Below are 20,905 nucleotides of genomic sequence, written 5' to 3'. Positions count from 1 at the left end.
CGAAGCGGTGGGCTCTGAGATTCGGCCTCTGTCTCTGCCCTTCATAGCCCCCGGCTCAGAATGACTGTCAATTTGAATGTTTTATTATTCGGCGTAATGTCATCATCTGCAGGTTGATGCACTTTTTAAAAGCCGATTTTTATTATGGTATAAATGTAGCATCGCACTGGCTACGATGGAGAATGTTGTTTTTTGTCCTAAATAAATCATGTTATTTTGTCAACTGGCAGTGGCACAGTCATGTTTGTTCTTGTGTTTATACAGTCGTGGTTTATAACGGAGGACAGGCCTTTTATTTGAGCTCGAGGCTGGGATTCGGTTTGGGGTACGGAGGAGAGAGGAATTATGCTGATACCAGCGCTGACGTCACGGGCCCCGCTCACGTCACCGCCGGTTGTTTTGAGATTTTTCCCCCTTTTTGGGTCCAGGACCATGTTCAGTATGAGAACGTTCTCGAACGTTGCAGATAGAAATGCCACAAATAGAACCGACGTGATTCCGTATTCTACAAGTCAGAGATGCATGTTTGTTCTACATAGGATATTTCTAGCTGAACGTTCCAAAACTTTCCATCCTGCTGAACGCGGCCCAAGCTCGAGACAGCTCGGCCAGGGGAACGGTGAGAGCTGAGAGATAAAGGCTTGTCACTGCCTGATCAAAACAGGCCAAATATAGGGATGCAATTTGAGTTTAGTATAATTATAATATAGAAATGAATGACAACAGCCTAGAATAACCTTACCCAACAAATAAAATTAATACTTCTTTGTTGTTGATGTTATTGTTTTTGACCAACAATGTGAGGAGGAAATTCGGATAGATGAGGGGGCAGAGAGTGTGGGTGTGTGTGTGTGAGAAAGAGAGATGAGTTGCCCATCCTCCACTAGGCCAGCTGCTGTATTCAGAATGAACAGAGTGGTGTGTGGCATGAATGTGAATGACTGATACCCTGAAGTGTCCGGGTCCTCAGGGTTACTACTACCACATCCATCCACACACCAAAGGAAGGAGTGTGTGGATATATTAGAAACATATAGAAAGATTGCGATGGAAATACACTGCCGGTTGGTCGGTCTGTCTATCTGTCTACAGACATGACTATCCATACTTAGGATAAATTCACCGCTGCACAAATGAAGGCTCTCCATAAGAACTGAAATGTCTGTGTGCATTGCTAATGCCTTGTAGCCTAAGTGTCAAAGGGTGTGTCTACTCAGAGGTTTTCCCTGAGGGTGTGTGTGGTTTTCTTCGTGAGTACAGAGGTCTAGGGAACACTCTTCTTTTTGTCTCTCTAACCAATAAACAGTTAGTTCAGAGGGTCCTCCCATACTCAACACACACACACACACACACACCAGTGTTTTCCACAAGTACATAGATTAGCCAGCCAACTAGAAAAAGTAGACAGCCAGGTGCCCCTGGTCCGGGGCTTGCCCCCAAGGGTTAGATTTTTTGCCTAAGGAGCTTGCCTCTCGTACATTCTAATACCATGATTCCATCCGAAATGCACAGCAAAATTATTCAATACTTTATCGAGTTTACCTCCCAGATTGGAAAAATTAGTTGTGGTATTGTGTAGAGAGACATGACTTTACAATTCAAATGACAGAAAATGTATGAATTCAGTGAGTTGTTTTGGATATGGTCTAGGTCTATATGATCAGGACTATTTTCTAAGTAAGAGAAACCTTTTTTAACGTTTGATCAGTCTTCTCTTGAGATCAGTCTTATTTACAGTTTTACTGCAAGATATGTATTGCCACAATGTTTGTTCTTCAAATTATGTATTTTATAAAAATAAATAGCCCACATTATCTTGAAAAATAAATAAAAGGTTACATTTAAAAAAAGAAAAGGGTTATATCAGTCTTAAGAATTACATTTATCTGATTATACATAGCCTATATTAATAACAAAGTATCATTAGCCTAGGTAGGGCCCTATACAATCCATTACATTTTTTGCCTGATTCCGTTTTGTTCTTTCCCAAATTCAGTTTTCTTCATTTTGTTTTTCCAGGTTTCATTTTCCCCCATTTTCTTTCAGGTTTTCTCTCTCAAAATCACACACACACAAAAAAAAAATAGAACATCCAATTTTTTATTTTTTAGGAGACCACTTTTGAAGTCTGGGAATAATCTGAGAAATGTAGATTTTTGGGTGTAGTTACCCTTTAATTCAAGTGCACACCTAGGAAGAGGCTGTTGTTTAGCGGTACATGTAATGGGAGTTTGCAAAACAAATACCCACTGGATTGAAATAATCATGATATCATTCTGCCAGGTAGGCATAGGCTACTTTATAGTTAACATTTAATTGAGAAGGTTTTGGGGAAAGCCTTTCCATCTACCAGAAGACTGTTTTCATTAACATCATCACTAAAGGCTACACAAAGTGGTAGATGCACGCACCGCACACTCACAGACAGGAGCATTCTCTTTGCCTCTTCAGGAAGTTGCAGGAAATACCAATCACTGATGTCTTCTGTTCATGTCTTAAGATAAACTTGGTTGATACATTTAATTGATTCCCTACTAAGGTAAATACATTTTTAAATATTGTTGAATTACTTTTTAATGCCTGGATTCCGTAAGGGCCCCAATTATCATATTTGAACCAGAATGAGGCTTTCCACTAGCTATTGTTCCTTCCGGGAGCCGGAAGGAGAGAGGGAGGGAGGCGGAGGGAGGGAGGCGGAGGGAGGGAGGCGGAAGGAGAGAGGGAGGGAGGCGGAGGGAGGGAGGCGGAAGGAGAGAGGGAGGGAGGCGGAGGGAGGGAGGCGGAAGGAGAGAGGAGAAAGAAGGCAGATAAACGTACAATGAAGAAACACATAGCTAAGTATATGGGACATGTAGCAATCAAACTCACAACCCTGGTGTTGCCACTAACAATAACTATAATTCTGCTGGTGCCAGCACAAACCCACAACTCAAAGGGTTAAGTTTAGGTCTAGCTTACAACATGACCTTACTCTGTTGGAATGAATGTCAGCTCATTCTCTCGCACTATAGAAAAATGTCTTGTCATTTTGACAGCATTAAAATGACGTCTCTGCTGTCACAGGTTGGTGAACAAAGAGTGTGTCTAGTCATCAGGCTGTAGCAGGCTCCAGTAGTCAGTCAGGTCTATCCTATAGGGCAGCTGTAGCAGGCTCCAGTAGTCAGTCAGGTCTATCCTATAGGACAGCTGTAGCAGGCTCCAGTAGTCAGTCAGGTCTATCCTATAGGACAGCTGTAGCAGGCTCCAGTAGTCAGTCAGGTCTATCCTATAGGACAGCTGTAGCAGGCTCCAGTAGTCAGTCAGGTCTATCCTATAGGACAGCTGTAGCAGGCTCCAGTAGTCAGTCAGGTCTATCCTATAGGACAGCTGTAGCAGGCTCCAGTAGTCAGTCAGGTCTATCCTATAGGACAGCTGTAGCAGGCTCCAGTAGTCAGTCAGGTCTATCCTATAGGACAGCTGTAGCAGGCTCCAGTAGTCAGTCAGGTCTATCCTATAGGGCAGCTGTAGCAGGCTCCAGTAGTCAGTCAGGTCTATCCTATAGGACAGCTGTAGCAGGCTCCAGTAGTCAGTCAGGTCTATCCTATAGGACAGCTGTAGCAGGCTCCAGTAGTCAGTCAGGTCTATCCTATAGGACAGCTGTAGCAGGCTCCAGTAGTCAGTCAGGTCTATCCTATAGGACAGCTGTAGCAGGCTCCAGTAGTCAGTCAGGTCTATCCTATAGGACAGCTGTAGCAGGCTCCAGTAGTCAGTCAGGTCTATCCTATAGGGCAGCTGTAGCAGGCTCCAGTAGTCAGTCAGGTCTATCCTATAGGACAGCTGTAGCAGGCTCCAGTAGTCAGTCAGGTCTATCCTATAGGGCAGCTGTAGCAGGCTCCAGTAGTCAGTCAAGTCTATCCTATAGGGCAGCTGTAGCAGGCTCCAGTAGTCAGTCAGGTCTATCCTATAGGACAGCTGTAGCAGGCTCCAGTAGTCAGTCAGGTCTATCCTATAGGACAGCTGTAGCAGGCTCCAGTAGTCAGTCAGGTCTATCCTATAGGGCAGCTGTAGCAGGCTCCAGTAGTCAGTCAGGTCTATCCTATAGGGCAGCTGTAGCAGGCTCCAGTAGTCAGTCAGGTCTATCCTATAGGACAGCTGTAGCAGGCTCCAGTAGTCAGTCAGGTCTATCCTATAGGGCAGCTGTAGCAGGCTCCAGTAGTCAGTCAGGTCTATCCTATAGGGCAGCTGTAGCAGGCTCCAGTAGTCAGTCAGGTCTATCCTATAGGACAGCTGTAGCAGGCTCCAGTAGTCAGTCAGGTCTATCCTATAGGGCAGCTGTAGCAGGCTCCAGTAGTCAGTCAGGTCTATCCTATAGGGCAGCTGTAGCAGGCTCCAGTAGTCAGTCAGGTCTATCCTATAGGACAGCTGTAGCGGGCTCCAGTAGTCAGTCAGGTCTATCCTATAGGACAGCTGTAGCAGGCTCCAGTAGTCAGTCAGGTCTATCCTATAGGACAGCTGTAGCAGGCTCCAGTAGTCAGTCAGGTCTATCCTATAGGACAGCTGTAGCAGGCTCCAGTAGTCAGTCAGGTCTATCCTATAGGACAGCTGTAGCAGGCTCCAGTAGTCAGTCAGGTCTATCCTATAGGGCAGCTGTAGCAGGCTCCAGTAGTCAGTCAGGTCTATCCTATAGGGCAGCTGTAGCGGGCTCCAGTAGTCAGTCAGGTCTATCCTATAGGGCAGCTGTAGCGGGCTCCAGTAGTCAGTCAGGTCTATCCTATAGGGCAGCTGTAGCAGGCTCCAGTAGTCAGTCAGGTCTATCCTATAGGACAGCTGTAGCGGGCTCCAGTAGTCAGTCAGGTCTATCCTATAGGGCATTGGGGAGAGCACAGTCCTTTAGTAGCTCAGAGAAGAATACAGCATCTCTCGGCTCAAAGATGAACACACTTTCCTCATCCTACTGATCAGGTCAGCAAGTTAAGACAAACTGCTGGACCATTACATAATTGTGTGTTTTCCTCGGACGCTGATGCAGGACATGTGCATTAGATTACCACGGTAACCCTGTTATGGTAATTGAGCGGCGAAGTCATGTCCACAGTGCTCTCTACATGACTTCCTGCTGCTCCACACACACACACACACACACACAGGTAAACACGCCTTGTTCTGTGGTGTGTGTGCAACTTTCTGGACACAGTGTTTGGAGCAGTAGTAAAGGGCAAAGGAGCTGACTCGCTGAGGCAAAATACTTAGTAAGGGGCAAAATACTTAGTAAGGGGCAAAATACTTAGTAAGGGGCAAAATACTTAGTAAGGGGCAAAATACTTAGGTAGTTCTGTGGTTGAGGAGACTCATGGAGCTTTAGTTTGCTTGTGTGTGAGAGACTGCCTGTTAGAGCTGGGCGATATGGACAAAAACCCAAATCACGATAAATTGACTGAATTATCACAATATATATTTCCCTTGAAACTACTACCACTACTACTTGTTGTATCTATCACTTGTTCCATCAACAATCACATCATCATCCCAGCTCGTGTGTGTGTGTGTTTGAGCGATAGTGTGTGAGTTTTTGTCTGCCTCGTCCTCATGTGACTGAGGGGTGGTAGTCTGGGCTGGGAGGGCGGGAGCTGGGCTGTTTGACTGAAATCTGGGTCGTCCAATGACAGGGTTGGACCAGGGCAAAGTAGAAGGCAGAGGGAGAGAGACAGAGTCCTGATCGCTGTCAGACACAATGGGTATACTTCATCTGTCCACAACGCTATAACCATCACTAATCCATTCACCTCCCTCCGTTGGCAAGGTGTGTGGTGGTCGGTGTGTGTAGCAGGGAGTGTGTTGCAAGGTGTGTGTGTGTGGGGCCGGGAGGTGAAGAGGAAGTTTAAGATAAGGCTCTGGGATCTGCTGAGACGTGAAGATGAACGAGAATCAGGAGTTGGATTATATGTTTGTCAAAGTAAGTTCACTTCCTTTCACTTGGCTTGGCTTTGGTTGTTTTATCTCTCTGTTGAGTTGTAGTAGAACGTTTCAGGCCTGTGTGCACGTGCAAGAGCATACTTGTCCAGTAGCTGTGTGAGTTGGTACTCTCTTTCTTAAACATGGAGGTCAGACTCCCCTGTCTCTCCTGTACCAGGAAGGGTTGTTTGTCTGTTGATGACCCTCCTGTAGCTCAGTTGGTAGAGCATGGCGCTTGCAACGCCAGGGTTGTGGGTTCGATTCCCACGGGGGTCAGTATGAAAAATGTATGCTAAAAATGACCAAAAAAATAAAAAATAGAAATGAAGACAGGCTGCGGCCTAAATGGTACCCTGTATGGCACCCATAGGGCTCTGTTTCAAAAGTAGTGTACTTTATAGGGAATAGGGTGCCATTTGGGATGTAGCCACAGTGAGTGTTCCAGTAGGCCTGGGTACCTCAGCCAACACAGGAACAACAGAGGGCTGCTCAACAGAAAATACTGTTTCAGCCAGTTAGGAGCACTATCTAGATTATCATACCTTCCTTCTGTCATACCCCGTTATACGCTATTATACTATGGGAATTCTGAACTGTACTGTCATAGTCAGGGCTACTCTACTGTCATAGTCAGGGCTACTGTACTGTCATAGACAGGGCTGTTGTACTGTCATAGTCAGGGCTATTGTACTGTCATAGTCAGGGCTATTGTACTGTCATAGTCAGGGCTATTGTACTGTCATAGTCAGGGCTATTGTACTGTCATAGACAGGGCTACTGTACTGTCATAGTCAGGGCTGTTGTACTGTCATAGTCAGGGCTGTTGTACTGTCATAAACAGGGCTACTGTACTGTCATAGTCAGGGCTACTGTACTGTCATAGACAGGGCTACTGTACTGTCATAAACAGGGCTACTGTACTGTCATAGACAGGGCTACTGTACTGTCATAAACAGGGCTACTGTACTGTCATAAACAGGGCTACTGTACTGTCATAGTCAGGGCTACTGTACTGTCATAGTCAGGGCTACTGTACTGTCATAGTCAGGGCTACTGTACTGTCATAGACAGGGCTACTGTACTGTCATAAACAGGGCTACTGTACTGTCATAGACAGGGCTATTGTACTGTCATAGTCAGGGCTACTGTACTGTCATAGTCAGGGCTACTGTACTGTCATAGACAGGGCTATTGTACTGTCATAGTCAGGGCTACTGTACTGTCATAGTCAGGGCTACTGTACTGTCATAGTCAGGGCTACTGTACTGTCATAGTCAGGGCTACTGTACTGTCATAGACAGGGCTACTGTACTGTCATAAACAGGGCTACTGTACTGTCATAGTCAGGGCTACTGTACTGTCATAGACAGGGCTATTGTACTGTCATAGTCAGGGCTACTGTACTGTCATAGTCAGGGCTACTGTACTGTCATAGACAGGGCTATTGTACTGTCATAGTCAGGGCTACTGTACTGTCATAGTCAGGGCTACTGTACTGTCATAGTCAGGGCTACTGTACTGTCATAGTCAGGGCTACTGTACTGTCATAGACAGGGCTACTGTACTGTCATAAACAGGGCTACTGTACTGTCATAGTCAGGGCTACTGTACTGTCATAGACAGGGCTACTGTACTGTCATAGACAGGGCTACTGTACTGTCATAGTCAGGGCTACTGTACTGTGTCATACTGTACTCCTGTTTGCCAAATGTCTGCATAGTAACTAATGGGATTAGACAGACAAGTTACTGTAAGACACTCTGATATGGGGTGACACTGTTGGTATGGAGAGGTGGGAGAGAGGAAGGGGGGAGAGGGGATGGGAGAGGGGGGAGAGGGGATGGGAGAGGGGGGAGAGGGGATGGGAGTGAGGGGAGGGGAGAGGAGATGGGAGTGAGGGGAGGGGAGAGGAGATGGGAGTGAGGGGAGGGGAGAGGAGATGGGAGAGGGGGGAGAGGGGATGGGAGAGGGGGAGAGAAAGAGGGGGGAGGAAGAGGGGGATAGTGGGAGGGGGGTAATGAGATAGGGAGGGAAAGAGGGCGAGCGAGCGCTCCAGGTAGTGTTTCCCAGGAATCAGGGATTTTCATCAACATAGTTTTTTCCCAAGATTCCTACATCTGCTCCCCTCCTCCCCTCTCTTCCTCTCCCTCGTTTCCTCTCCTCCTACCTTCTCCCCTCTCCTTTCCTCCCCCTCCTCCCCTCTCTTCTCCTCTGTTCTTATTCCCTCCCTCCTCTATTCTCTCATCTCTCTTCTCCTCTCCTCCTCTTCCTCCTGTATCTCGGCTGAGGTGTGTACTTGGAGTGTTAAACCAAAGATGGTTTAGAAACTCTGTGGTTAAACAGAAAAGCAGCAGTTTCTCACATGAGGCTCTGTCATGTGATGACCCGGGTCATGTGATGACGGGGCCGCAGTCACCGCGAGATTAGTTCTACTGCTCACACACAGTGTTGACTAGACTAACCACACACACACACACACACACACACACACACAGAGGGCAGGGCTCCGTTCAGGATGAAGAAATCGTAGTCAAGTGTTTAATTGAGTGGAAACTGTTTCTGTTGAAGAACGAAGACATTGAAGAACATTATAATTATGTTGGCTCATAGGGCCATTGATGCTCTCCATTTTAGCAGAGAGAGGCCTGGCCAGGGGGTGGAGGCTGGATTTACTGCTGCTCTACAGCCCTGCACTGTTTCATCCTCCCCCTCAGCGGCAGTGAAGACACCAGGCCTGCAGGGTGAGGGCAGGCTGCAGTTCAACTCTCCTCATCCTCCTCCTCTCCTCCATCTGCAGTCACTGTCAGTGATCTGTAATGCTGAGTTGTGAAAGCAACATGGTGGATGTCTGGTTTGGCCTGTCCTGCTTTGTCAGATCAGGAGAAATAAAGGAATGAAGGATAGAGGAAGAGCGAACAAGAGGAGGGGAGGAGAGGAGGCGAAAGAAAGGGCGAGAGAGATCTAACTGATGAAGTGAAAGCTCAGTCTAAGAGGGTTAATCTACTTCTAATAATCCTGTTGGCTGTGAACAAATGTATAAACACTTCTGCTGTTACTTTCCCCCCTCCTCTCCTCTCTCCCCCTCTTCTTCTCTCCTCCCCCCTCATCTCCTCTCCTCTCCTCCCACTCCTCTCTCTCCATTCCACTCCCCTCCTAACCCTCTCCTCATGTCCCCTCATCACTGCCTCTATCTAAACCCACTGACATAACCTCTTGGAACTGAGTGAAGTTGAACCTTTCACTATCTCGCCTGAGGCCTTACCTCCTAACTCCTAGCCCTTTGTTCCTAATATCCTAGTTCCTCCCCTTAACCTCTTCCCCTAGCTCCTGGGTCTGTCTCACTAGCTCCTAGCCCCTAGTACCCTGTACCCGTAGTATCTCTCAGAACCTTTCAGTATTCACGGCTGTGAAAGGACTGGTATAACCAATAACGCTGGTAGAATGTTATTGTGTGTGTGTGTGTGTGTGTGTGTGTGTGTGTGTGAAAGAGAGAGAGTGGAGGTGTAGTTCTCTGTGTAGGGATTAGATTAGAGGTAAATCCAGAGTTAATCCAGTGCTGATCTTTAGTCTCTTAGTCAGTCCTGGATTAAAGGGCCGACCTGAGTCGCTACTGGCCTTTCCCTCCTACCAACCTGCCCCACACACACACACACACACACACACACACGCACACACGCATACACGCATACACACACTCACACATTCACACATTCACACATTCACACATTCACACATTCACACATTCACACATACACACATACACACATACATACATACGTACACACACGTACACACACACATATACACTACTCTAATACAACTAACCACTGGGCTGGTAGTTAGCCTATAGGTTTGACCTATAGGTTCAGATCCCAGGTCAGAAGGTTGCTGGTGTTCTTACTGGATGCTCTTGGGCCCTTGAGGAAGGCACTGAACTACTAAACTGATCCAGGAGTAGGCCTGCAGTGTGAAACAGTTTGTGTCAGGTTAATATAGAACACACCACATGCCTCAGGGATATGTTAGCTCTACAGTAGCCCACTGAGCTAAAGCCTCAAGCAAGGTTACATCACACACTCTGCTGCTCGCTGTGGACCCCTCTGTCCTCTCACCCTCTCTGTAGCTCTTCCTCTCCCACTCTGATCAGCTGTTCCAGGTCATGAGCCAGGCAAGCAGAGGGTGTGTGTGTGTGATGAGAACCCCTTCACTCTGAGTCATGAGGGTTGATGTCACAAGGGGTATAATCTCCCCTTCTCTTCCTGCATCCTCCTCCTTAGTCCTCTCCTCCTCTCCTGTATAGTTGACCAGTCTAGCTGATCCCCACTAGCACCATGTGACAGACAGGGTCCTCTGACTTATCTCTGTGTGTTTTGGGGTAGAGTTCTACCCTTCATCTCTCCTCTACTGTAACCCTGGGGATCTGTCTATAAATATGACTCAATCCCACTGCTCCCCCCCTCCTCACAACATGGACTAGTAAATGGTTTACACACTTAATTGCAGCAGAAAGTGTGTGTGTGTGTGTGTGATTAGGAGGATCAGGAAGTGTGCTCAGCGGTGTATGGTTGTGTCACAGTGGGAGTGATGCTACTCAGTGAGGTGTGTGTGTGTGAGGCTATTTTTACCTCCAAACTCCCCTCTCTCCATCTCTTTCTCACTCTCTCCATCTCTCTCTCACTCATTCTATCGCTCACTCTCACTCCCTCACTCCTCCTTTCCATTGCTAGGAGCTGGGCTGTGAACCGCTCTCCTCCAGGAAGGAACAGGTAGAGAGAGAAAGAGAGAGAATAGCCTCAGTAACCCTGCTATAGGATGACTGAATCTCTGTGTTCTGTCGCGTCAGCACTTTTCTCTGCTGACCTCTCTACACACACTCTGCTCTGACCTTTCAGTGTTAAACGCTGGTGTGAAAGATTCATTTCAATTCATTGTGGACCATCACAAGAATACCTTTTCCATTACGTAGTGATAAACCATGATGGCATGACGATGACGTAGGTCTGAATATGTAAGCAACCTCCCACAATGGTGATTCTTGTCTGTCTGTCTGTGTGAGTGCATGGCTCTGTAGGCTATGAGCTAGATCATCAGACTTTTCCACAGAATGTTCCTGGAAGGTTAGGGGGAGTCATAAGGATATGAGAGCATCCTATCCGAGTGCCAACAGTCATAGTGCCAACACACATGCTCACACACACACACACACTGAAGCTTGTTTTCAGTCTTCATGTAAATCCTTCCTACCAATGAGATTATAACACATTTTACAGACTGTTCTCCTGAAAAAGCAGTATCATGTGGGCTAAACATTCTAGCGCTATGGAATTAGACCTAGGCTGGCCTGCTGTGTGTGCCTCTGAAAGATCTTCATATATAGGTCTGCTGGTGGTAATAATGGATTAGGGTAAACGATGATAAGCTTAGGGTAGTGCTGATCATCATTGAGCTGATTAATGAGACGGAAAGATCACTGATTGGCAATCTGATAGGCCATCTGTTTGACCTTTCCAATGGCATCTGTTAGAGCTGGAATCTACCACTCAGCTCTCCTCTGGTGACTGGAGTGCGTCTCTACCAATGTGTGTGTTACGGATGTGGTTCTGTGAACTTCACTCTTGTGAGCCTGAGGCCTGAAGACTTCTTCCTGAGCTAATGCCTTGGCTTTAGCTCAGCGGGCTAACATAGTCCAGTGGAAGGCTGAAGACCTGGGATCAAACCCAGTCACAGTGTGTCTGTGTGTTTCGCATGTCTTTGATCAGCTGACAGGCTCCTGCCGCAGGGCAGGGCGGGCTCTGAAAGCATTCCTGTCATGTTGTGATTGGTCACAGAATCATGTGGACTGGGTTTGGGACTTTATGAATGGCCAGCGGTATTGATCATGTTAGATGGTGAAATCATATCCAAACAACCATGGATATATAACAGCCTCAGTCAGCACTGTCCTAATCTGGGACACCAGCAGGCTCTCTCTATGCAGTAGAAATGGAGCCTAGGGACAGCACTGTACTGATGTAGGCCTTATGTAGCTTTATGACTTGGAGAATAAACTCTGTAGTATGTATTTATGTAATGTATAACCTTTCTCTACCTTCTCACCATCTCCTTTCTCTCTCTCTCTCTCTCCCCCCTCTCTCTCTCTCTCTCTCCATATATCTCCCTATCCATATCCATATCTCTCTCTCTGTCTCCATATATCTCCCTATCCATATCCATATCTCTCTCTTTGTCTCCATATATCTCCCTATCCATATCCATATCTCTCTCTCTGTCTCCATATATCTCCCTATCCATATCCATATCTCTCTCTTTGTCTCCATATATCTCCCTATCCATATCTCTCTCTGTCTCCATATATCTCCCTATCCATATCCATATCTCTCTCTCTGTCTCCATATATCTCTATCCACATCTCTCTCTGTCTCTCTCTCTCAGTTTGCTCGGGTGTGGATCCCTGATGCAGAGGAGGTGTGGAAGTCAGCAGAGCTCACTAAGAACTACAAACATGGAGATTCCACCCTTCACCTCACACTGGAGGATGGAATGGTGAGTACTGGAGGATGAAGAGGAGGAGAAGGGGGGTATAGGGTTGGGTGGTTGCATAACATCCTCTCATTTGTGATGAGATTCACAGTACACACACACAGTGAATCTATCTCATTATTGGTTAATAGTTTTCCTGTGAAAGCACTCTCCAGAAATGAACCAGTATGTTCCAGTGAAGACTCAGAGGAGTTGTAAAGGGCTGTTGTCTTCACACTGCAATATACCATATATCACCATACATATCATAACCTGTCCATATGTCAATGTTAACAAAGTCAACCAAGCCCAGTGGACCTTTCAGAAACATGTCCCATTTGCTGGCATATTTTAGTACATACATGAGGCTTGGCAGAGTTTGCTTATGTTCACCAACTGTCTGCTTTTTATGTCACTGGGTTACATAAAACCAGGACCTTACTCAGCTCTCACACACACACACACACACACACACACACACACACACACACACACACACACACACACACACACACACACACACAGGTGGCTGGTGAGGGGGGGCCGGATTACAATAATGGGTGTAATGAACTAAATTGAATGGTATAAAACCCAATGAAACCATGTTTGATACCGTTCCATTTACCAATGAAGGTGCCACCAGCTTCTCTGTTTAATCTGTGTTGTTCAGGACATTGAGCACAAGCTGGATGATAAGACGAATAACCTTCCTCACCTCCGGAACCCTGACATCCTGGTGGGGGAGAATGACCTCACAGCTCTCAGCTACCTCCATGAGCCGGCTATCCTGCACAACCTTAAAGTCCGATTCACAGACTCCAAACTCATCTACACATACTGTGGTATGCACACACAGACACACAAGGGTCCCACACACACACAGACACACACACACACACCAACCCCCTCTCTCCTCTCTCTTCCTGTAGGGATTGTGCTGGTGGCCATTAATCCCTATGAGAATCTGCCCATCTACGGTAGTGACATCATCAATGCGTACAGCGGCCAGAACATGGGAGACATGGACCCTCACATCTTTGCTGTGGCTGAGGAGGCTTACAAACAGATGGCCAGGTATGTGTGTGTGTGGCATGCGTGCCAGTGTTTAAACAGTTTTCCCATGGTTCAAACGATGTCAGTCTGAGAGCTTCCAGTGGAATAGAACAGTGTGTGGGTATTTACTGTCTGTGTTACCTGTGTTTCAAGTGTTCCTCTGCTCCTGGCCCCGCCCACTGCTCATGGCCCCTCCCTCTCTAACTAAATCTGTTTCTTAGGGTTTGTAGGTCAGAACTAAACCAGAAATAAACTGGTGGTCTCTGTTTCTCTCTTTCTATCTCTCCTTCTCTCTCTCCCCTTTTCTCTCTCTCCTTCTCTCTCTCCCCTTTTCTATCTCTCCTCTCTCTCTCTCTCTCTCTCTCTCTGTACAGCATGTTGTCTGCTAGAGTGACCTCACACACACCGTTTTGAGAACCAAGTCTAATAACTTTCCTTTTTTATGTGTGTATTGTTGTATTGGCATGACTGAGCCAACTAAGCTGACACATAGCAGACTCTTGCTTCCCTCACCGTCTCCATCTTTCCTTCTCTCCTGTATTAGAGATGAGAGGAACCAGTCTATAATCGTAAGCGGTGAGTCGGGAGCAGGGAAGACTGTGTCGGCTAAATACGCCATGCGGTACTTCGCTACGGTCAGCGGAGCAGCCACAGAGGCCAACGTAGAGGAGAAGGTCCTCGCATCCAACCCCATCATGGAGGTATGACTCCCCTCACCTCGCCTCTGCCTCTCCCTCTCCTCTCTTCTCTCTTCTCTCCTCTCTCCTCTCTCCTCTCTCCTCTCTCCTCTCTCCTCTCCTCTCCTCTCCTCTCCTCTCCTCTCCTCTCCTCTCCTCTCCTCTCCTCTCCTCTCCTCTCCTCTCCTCTCCTCTCCTCTCCTCTCCTCGCTCCAGTCCTCTCCTCTCCTCTCCTCGCTCCAGTACTCTCATGTGGCATCTGGGGGGGGGGTTAGTGCTCTCCCCTGTGCCCATATGGCCTCTCTCCCATCTCCTCTCTTTCTCTCCTCCTCCCTTCCCTCTCCCCCTTGGTGTAAGGATGACATCACTCCTCTCACAGCCCTGTCAGCCAATCAGTGGTCAGCATCACAGATGAACAGGAAGCCTTCTTCCTGCTGTGTGTGTGCTGTGTGTGTGTGTGTTGATGTAAGGACACATTACCATACTTGCCTGTGCAGCTGAAAGCCTCCTTGTCTTTAGGGAACAGTAACAGTGTGTTTTCTCTTAACTCAGCTAGAGGAGAGCTCTCTCCTTACACACACTTTAACCCCTATATAGTGTGTGTGTGTGTGTGTGTAGCAGAGCTGATTTCCACTGCAGTTAGTCAGTTGGTGATATTTGCTTTAGGCATTTCCAGTCCCTGTGCTGGCGTTGTGAGGTCTGATTATCTGGGCAGCGCGACTGCAATAAAGACGACCTTTAACACCACCACTGACTACTGTGCTGTGCTTTGACTGCAGACCCAGCAGGACTTCATCCCCCATGATGCACAGCAGCAGCAGCAGCACCACCACAGTATCTCTCTCCCCATGTCCCTCCCCTCCCTGCTGGACAGTTTAGTTCTACACCATCACATGGCCCAGCTAGCCTGGAATGCACACTGAATACTAATGTCAAAACACTGCCTTGTTGTAAAAGGGGGGGTGATATGCTGATATTGCTGACCTAATCTATATTTCTCGCTCTCTGTCCGTGTGTGTGTGTCCGTGTGTGTGTGTTCTCTAGGCGATAGGAAACGCTAAGACGACTCGTAACGACAACAGCAGTCGTTTTGGGAAGTACATCGAGATCGGCTTCGACAAACGCTACCGCATCATCGGCGCTAACATGAGGACATATCTACTGGAGAAGTCTAGAGTGGTGTTCCAGGTGAGTGTCTCTCTAAACAAGTTCAGTATTTAGCAGTGAATTCCTCCTCCACTCCAGTTCAGGAAAACACACCCGGACCATACACACACACCAGTCATCAGTTCACATTCCTTCTTTTTACCTGTCTGTCTGTCTTTACTTCTGCTCAGTCTACCTTTCTCTCTCTCTCTCTCTCTCTCTCTCTCTCTCTCTCTCTCTCTCTCTCTCTCTCTCTCTCTCTCTCTCTCTCATCCATCCTTCTGGCTGTCTCTCCTTCCACTGTCTTTCCTCTTCCTCCAGGTCAGGAAAACACAGGAGACAGAACACACATCAGAACACATTCCTTCTCTTCACCTGTCACTTTTACCTCTGTTCTATTCTGTTCTTCCTTCCTTCTGTGTCCAGCTCATTCCTGATATGAGCCTATTGAATAAGTGTTTTAGTCCTCTCTCTCTCTCTCTCTCTCTCTCTCTCTCTCTCTCTCTCTCTCTCTCTCTCTCTCTCTCTCTCTCTCTCTCTCTCTCTCTCTCTCTCTCTCTCTCTCTCTCTCTCTCTCGTGTCGATCTGATCCAGGTCACACAGCTGAGACGGATCAGGAAGGTGCACAACTTAGAAAGTGCACACACACAAACAGATGCACACACAGATACACACACTCGCACACAGATACACACACACACACACACAGATACACATGCACACAAAAACACATTGTTCAGATGAGGAATGAGGATAGTGGAGTATAGCATGTCTTCCCAGACTTGAGGAAGCTGCAGTGAGTCCTGTACTGCAACACACATTCCCCACATTCCTTTCTGCAACAGCACCTGGGTGTGTGTGTCTTAGTCTGTGGTGGAAATGTTGCAACATTAAAACTATACGAGATTCTAAACAGCATGACAGTGTTCTGTTGTCTGTATACAACATTGCACACTGGAATCTGCTGGCTGTATAGAACACACTATCTGAAACTGCCTGACTGTGTGTGTCTGTCTGTCGGTCTGTCTGTTGGTCTGTCTGTGCAGGCGGACGAGGAGAGGAACTATCACATCTTCTATCAGCTGTGTGCGTCCTCCCATCTACCAGAGTTCAAGAATCTGAAGCTAGGTAAGACACACACAAACACACACTCTCCATTGGATGGTTGGACGCTTCCTAAGCTTTGAAACGTATCTATCTATTTGTTTATTAATTAGCCTGACAACCCATCCACATGGCTCCGGCCAAACACCACGCCCACTAGAGTTTCTTCTCCACCATGAGTCTGGATTTGCTTTCCTCCCTCAATACATAGAATGTGAACACATTCTAACCGTTCTGATTGGTCCCGATTCCAATGGGTTGAGCCCAGCGTACACAAATCATGAATCACGTCATTGGCTTTGATACTGTGATTGGTTTGAGACGATCCAATCGTTAATGAATTTGTTTTGTACAACGATCCTCATTTTGAAGTCGGCACAAATGACTTCTGGGATGGCAGTTTCAGACTGAATGTATGAAGCGATCGGTCGAGCAGTGGAATTAAATTCAGGATGAGTCGTCAAGCAATTTATTGATATCAATAAATGACAAATGGATAAATAAAAATAGTGCCCCAGTCGTTCTCCGTGATCATATAGGTGAGATGTGTAACAGGGGTAGAGGAAATAGTACAGTGTATTTGTAAACAAACAGAAACGTGAGGACAGACAGCAGCCATATTGAGTCATATTAACTGTGGGATCATATTAACTACAGTAGAGCTCCTATTCGATCAAACTTCATGTTGTGGGTGTGAGGCAGTGCCCAGCTGCCTGCAGAGAGAGATGGAGGGAGAGCGCATGTGTGTGAGATGGCAGAAAGAGAGACTGTGTCATCTAACGAGGCTGTTTGTTGCACAAACACACATACACACACACTTAATCTCTGCCACACACACACACACACTGCCCTAGTCTCTCTCAGCTGGCCTCTTGGCAGAGACACACCACCAGAATGGAGGGGTTGTCACGGTGATATCAGCCCTGAGTTGCCAGGCAACAGTCTATGGTTGCTTTAATCTAGGGAAGGCTTTGTTTTGGGAGTGTGCGTGTGTGCACACTTTCTGCGTGCACGTATTAACAAGAGTATTCAATGTATCACACTCAAACATCAGGTCAGGATTGGGCCCTGTATAATCCCAGTGACCCTAATGTAGCAGTATTCTCCTGGTCAGCTGCTCTAAACAGTTGAATAGAATATAAGACTTTCTATAGGCTACTGATTAACCACTGTTGATTTAGTGTGTGTGTGTTTTTGTGTGTCCATGCAGGTAGTGCTGATGACTTCCACTGCACCAACCAGGGTCGGAACCCGATCATCGATGGAGTGGACGACGCTAAAGAGATGTGCACAACACGACATGCCTTCTCACTGCTAGGTAATATATACACACCTGACATTCCTTCTCACTGCTAGGTAATATATACACACCTGACATTCCTTCTCACTGCTAGGTAATATATACACACCTGACATTCCTTCTCACTGCTAGGTAATATATACACACCTGACATGCCTTCTCACTGCTAGGTAATATATACACACCTGACATTCCTTCTCACTGCTAGGTAATATATACACACCTGACATGCCTTCTCACTGCTAGGTAATATATACACACCTGACATTCCTTCTCACTGCTAGGTAATATACAGTGAGGGAAAAAAGTATTTGATCCCCTGCTGATTTTGTACGTTTGCCCACTGACAAAGAAATGATCAGTCTATAATTTTAATGGTAGGTTTCTTTGAACAGTGAGAGACAGAATAACAACAACAAAATCCAGAAAAACGCATGTCAAAAATGTTATAAATTGATTTGCATTTTAATGAGGGAAATAAGTATTTGACCCCTCTGCAAAATATGACTTAGTACTTGGTGGCAAAACCCTTGTTGGCAATCACAGAGGTCAGACGTTTCTTGTAGTTGGCCACCAGGTTTGCACACATCTCAGGAGGGATTTTGTCCCACTCCTCTTTGCAGATCTTCTCCAAGTCATTAAGGTTTCGAGGCTGACGTTTGGCAAATCGAACCTTCAGCTCCCTCCACAGATTTCCTATGGGATTAAGGTCTGGAGACTGGCTAGGCCACTCCAGGACCTTAATGTGCTTCTTCTTGAGCCACTCCTTTGTTGCCTTGGCCGTGTGTTTTGGGTCATTGTCATGCTGGAATACCCATCCACGACCCATTTTCAATGCCCTGGCTGAGGGAAGGAGGTTCTCACCCAAGATTTGACAGTACATGGCCCCGTCGATCATCCCTTTGATGCGGTGAAGTTGTCCTGTCCCCTTAGCAGAAAAACACCCCCAAAGCATAATGTTTCCACCTCCATGTTTGACGGTGGGGATGGTGTTCTTGGGGTCATAGGCAGCATTCCACCTCCTCCAAACACGTCGAGTTGAGTTGATGCCAAAGAGCTCGATTTTGGTCTCATCTGACCACAACACTTTCACCCAGTTCTCCTCTGAATCATTCAGATGTTCATTGGCAAACTTCAGACGGGCATGTATATGTGCTTTCTTGAGCAGGGGGACCTTGCAGGCGCTGCAGGATTTCAGTCCTTCACGGCGTAGTGTGTTACCAATTGTTTTCTTGGTGACTATGGTCCCAGCTGCCTTGAGATCATTGACAAGATACTCCCGTGTAGTTCTGGGCTGATTCCTCACCGTTCTCATGATCATTGCAACTCCATGAGGTGAGATCTTGCATGGAGCCCCAGGCCGAGAGAGATTGACAGCGCTTTTGTGTTTCTTCCACAACTGTTGTCACCTTCTCACCAAGCTGCTTGGCGATGGTCTTGTAGCCCATTCCAGCCTTGTGTAGGTCTACAATCTTGTCCCTGACATCCTTGGAGAGCTCTTTGGTCTTGGCCATGGTGGAGAGTTTGGAATCTGATTGATTGATTGCTTCTGTGGACAGGTGTCTTTTATACAGGTAACAAACTGAGATTAGGAGCACTCCCTTTAAGAGTGTGCTCCTAATCTCAGCTCGTTACCTGTATAAAAGACACCTGGGAGCCAGAAATCTTTCTGATTGAGAGGGGGTCAAATACTTATTTCCCTCAATAAAATGCAAATCAATTTATAACATTTTTGACATGCGTTTTTTTCTGGATTTTGTTGTTGTTATTCTGTCTCTCACTGTTCAAATAAACCTACCATTAAAATTATAGACTGATCATTTCTTTGTCAGTGGGCAAACGTACAAAATCAGCAGGGGATCAAATACTTTTTTCCCTCACTGTATACACACCTGACATTCCTTCTCACTGCTAGGTAACATATACACACCTGACATTCCTTCTCACTGCTAGGTAATATATACACACCTGACATTCCTTCTCACTGCTAGGTAATATATACACACCTGACATTCCTTCTCACTGCTAGGTAATATATACACACCTGACATTCCTTCTCACTGCTAGGTAATATATACACACCTGACATTCCTTCTCACTGCTAGGTAATATATACACACCTGACATTCCTTTTCACTGCTAGGTAATATATACACACCTGACATTCCTTCTCACTGCTAGGTAATATATACACACCTGACATTCCTTCTCACTGCTAGGTAATATATACACACCTGACATTCCTTCTCACTGCTAGGTAATATATACACACCTGACATTCCTTCTCACTGCTAGGTAATATATACACACCTGACATTCCTTCTCACTGCTAGGTAACATATACACACACCTGACATTCCTTCTCACTGCTAGGTAACATATACACACACCTGACATTCCTTCTCACTGCTAGGTAATATATACACACCTGACATGCCTTCTCACTGCTAGGTAATATATACACACCTGACATTCCTTCTCACTGCTAGGTAATATATACACACAGGGTCAGCCATAGTAGTATTGCGCACCTGGAGCAAATGAGGGTTAAGTGCCTTGCTGAAGTGAACATAGACAGATTTACACCTTGTCGACTTGTGTATTCAAACCAGCTACCGTTCGGTTACTGGCCCAATGCTCTAACCGCTAGGCTACCCTAATGTCCTAGGTCACACACAAACACCACACCACACACGTTAACATTTCCCAGGCAGTCATTTACTCTCAGTCCCATTTGGTTTTTAGTATAGTGTTGATTTTGATAGTATTGTTTTTGTGTGTATTTGTGTTCAGGCATCAACGAGTTGAACCAGAGGGGGCTGTTCCAGGTCCTGGCGGCCATCTTACATCTGGGCAACGTGGAGATCAAGGACCGAGACTCTGATAGCAGCATCATACCTGTGAGGAGACACCTCCAACCTCTCTGACCTCTAACCTCTATTATTAAACCTCTGACCTTTCCTAATCATTGGCTCTTTCTCAAATTGTCTTGACTCAATTCCTCCCATCTCTCTCCTCACCTACTTCTCAAAACCCATTGGAGAAGAAGGTCTGAGGGGAGGGACCTTGGACCTTCTCCAATACGGTTGAGAAGGGTCGAGGAGATGGGAAGAATAGCAGAAAGATTAATTGAGCAATTGATTGAAATGACCATGAATCCCTCTCTCTCCCCCCT

The 20,905-nt window shown here is 46.5% G+C and overlaps 1 protein-coding gene across 1 annotated transcript in view; it reads left to right on the top strand.

Moving 5' to 3' along the window:
• Window positions 1–20,905, top strand: part of LOC311120274 (unconventional myosin-Va-like) — a 50,213-nt gene that overhangs the window by 595 nt on the left and 28,713 nt on the right. The window contains exons 2-9 of the mRNA XM_084194903.1: window positions 12,364–12,474; window positions 13,121–13,292; window positions 13,380–13,524; window positions 14,048–14,204; window positions 15,225–15,368; window positions 16,373–16,454; window positions 17,641–17,748; window positions 20,524–20,630. Coding sequence (XP_084051029.1) covers window positions 12,364–12,474; window positions 13,121–13,292; window positions 13,380–13,524; window positions 14,048–14,204; window positions 15,225–15,368; window positions 16,373–16,454; window positions 17,641–17,748; window positions 20,524–20,630 — 1,026 coding nt within the window. The remainder of the gene's footprint in view (window positions 1–12,363; window positions 12,475–13,120; window positions 13,293–13,379; window positions 13,525–14,047; window positions 14,205–15,224; window positions 15,369–16,372; window positions 16,455–17,640; window positions 17,749–20,523; window positions 20,631–20,905) is intronic.

The sequence above is a fragment of the Coregonus lavaretus genome (assembly GCF_964263955.1).
Source record: "Coregonus lavaretus genome assembly, contig: HAP1_SCAFFOLD_161, whole genome shotgun sequence".
NCBI lineage: Eukaryota > Metazoa > Chordata > Actinopteri > Salmoniformes > Salmonidae > Coregonus > Coregonus lavaretus.
This window is presented reverse-complemented; position numbering and strand designations above follow the sequence as displayed.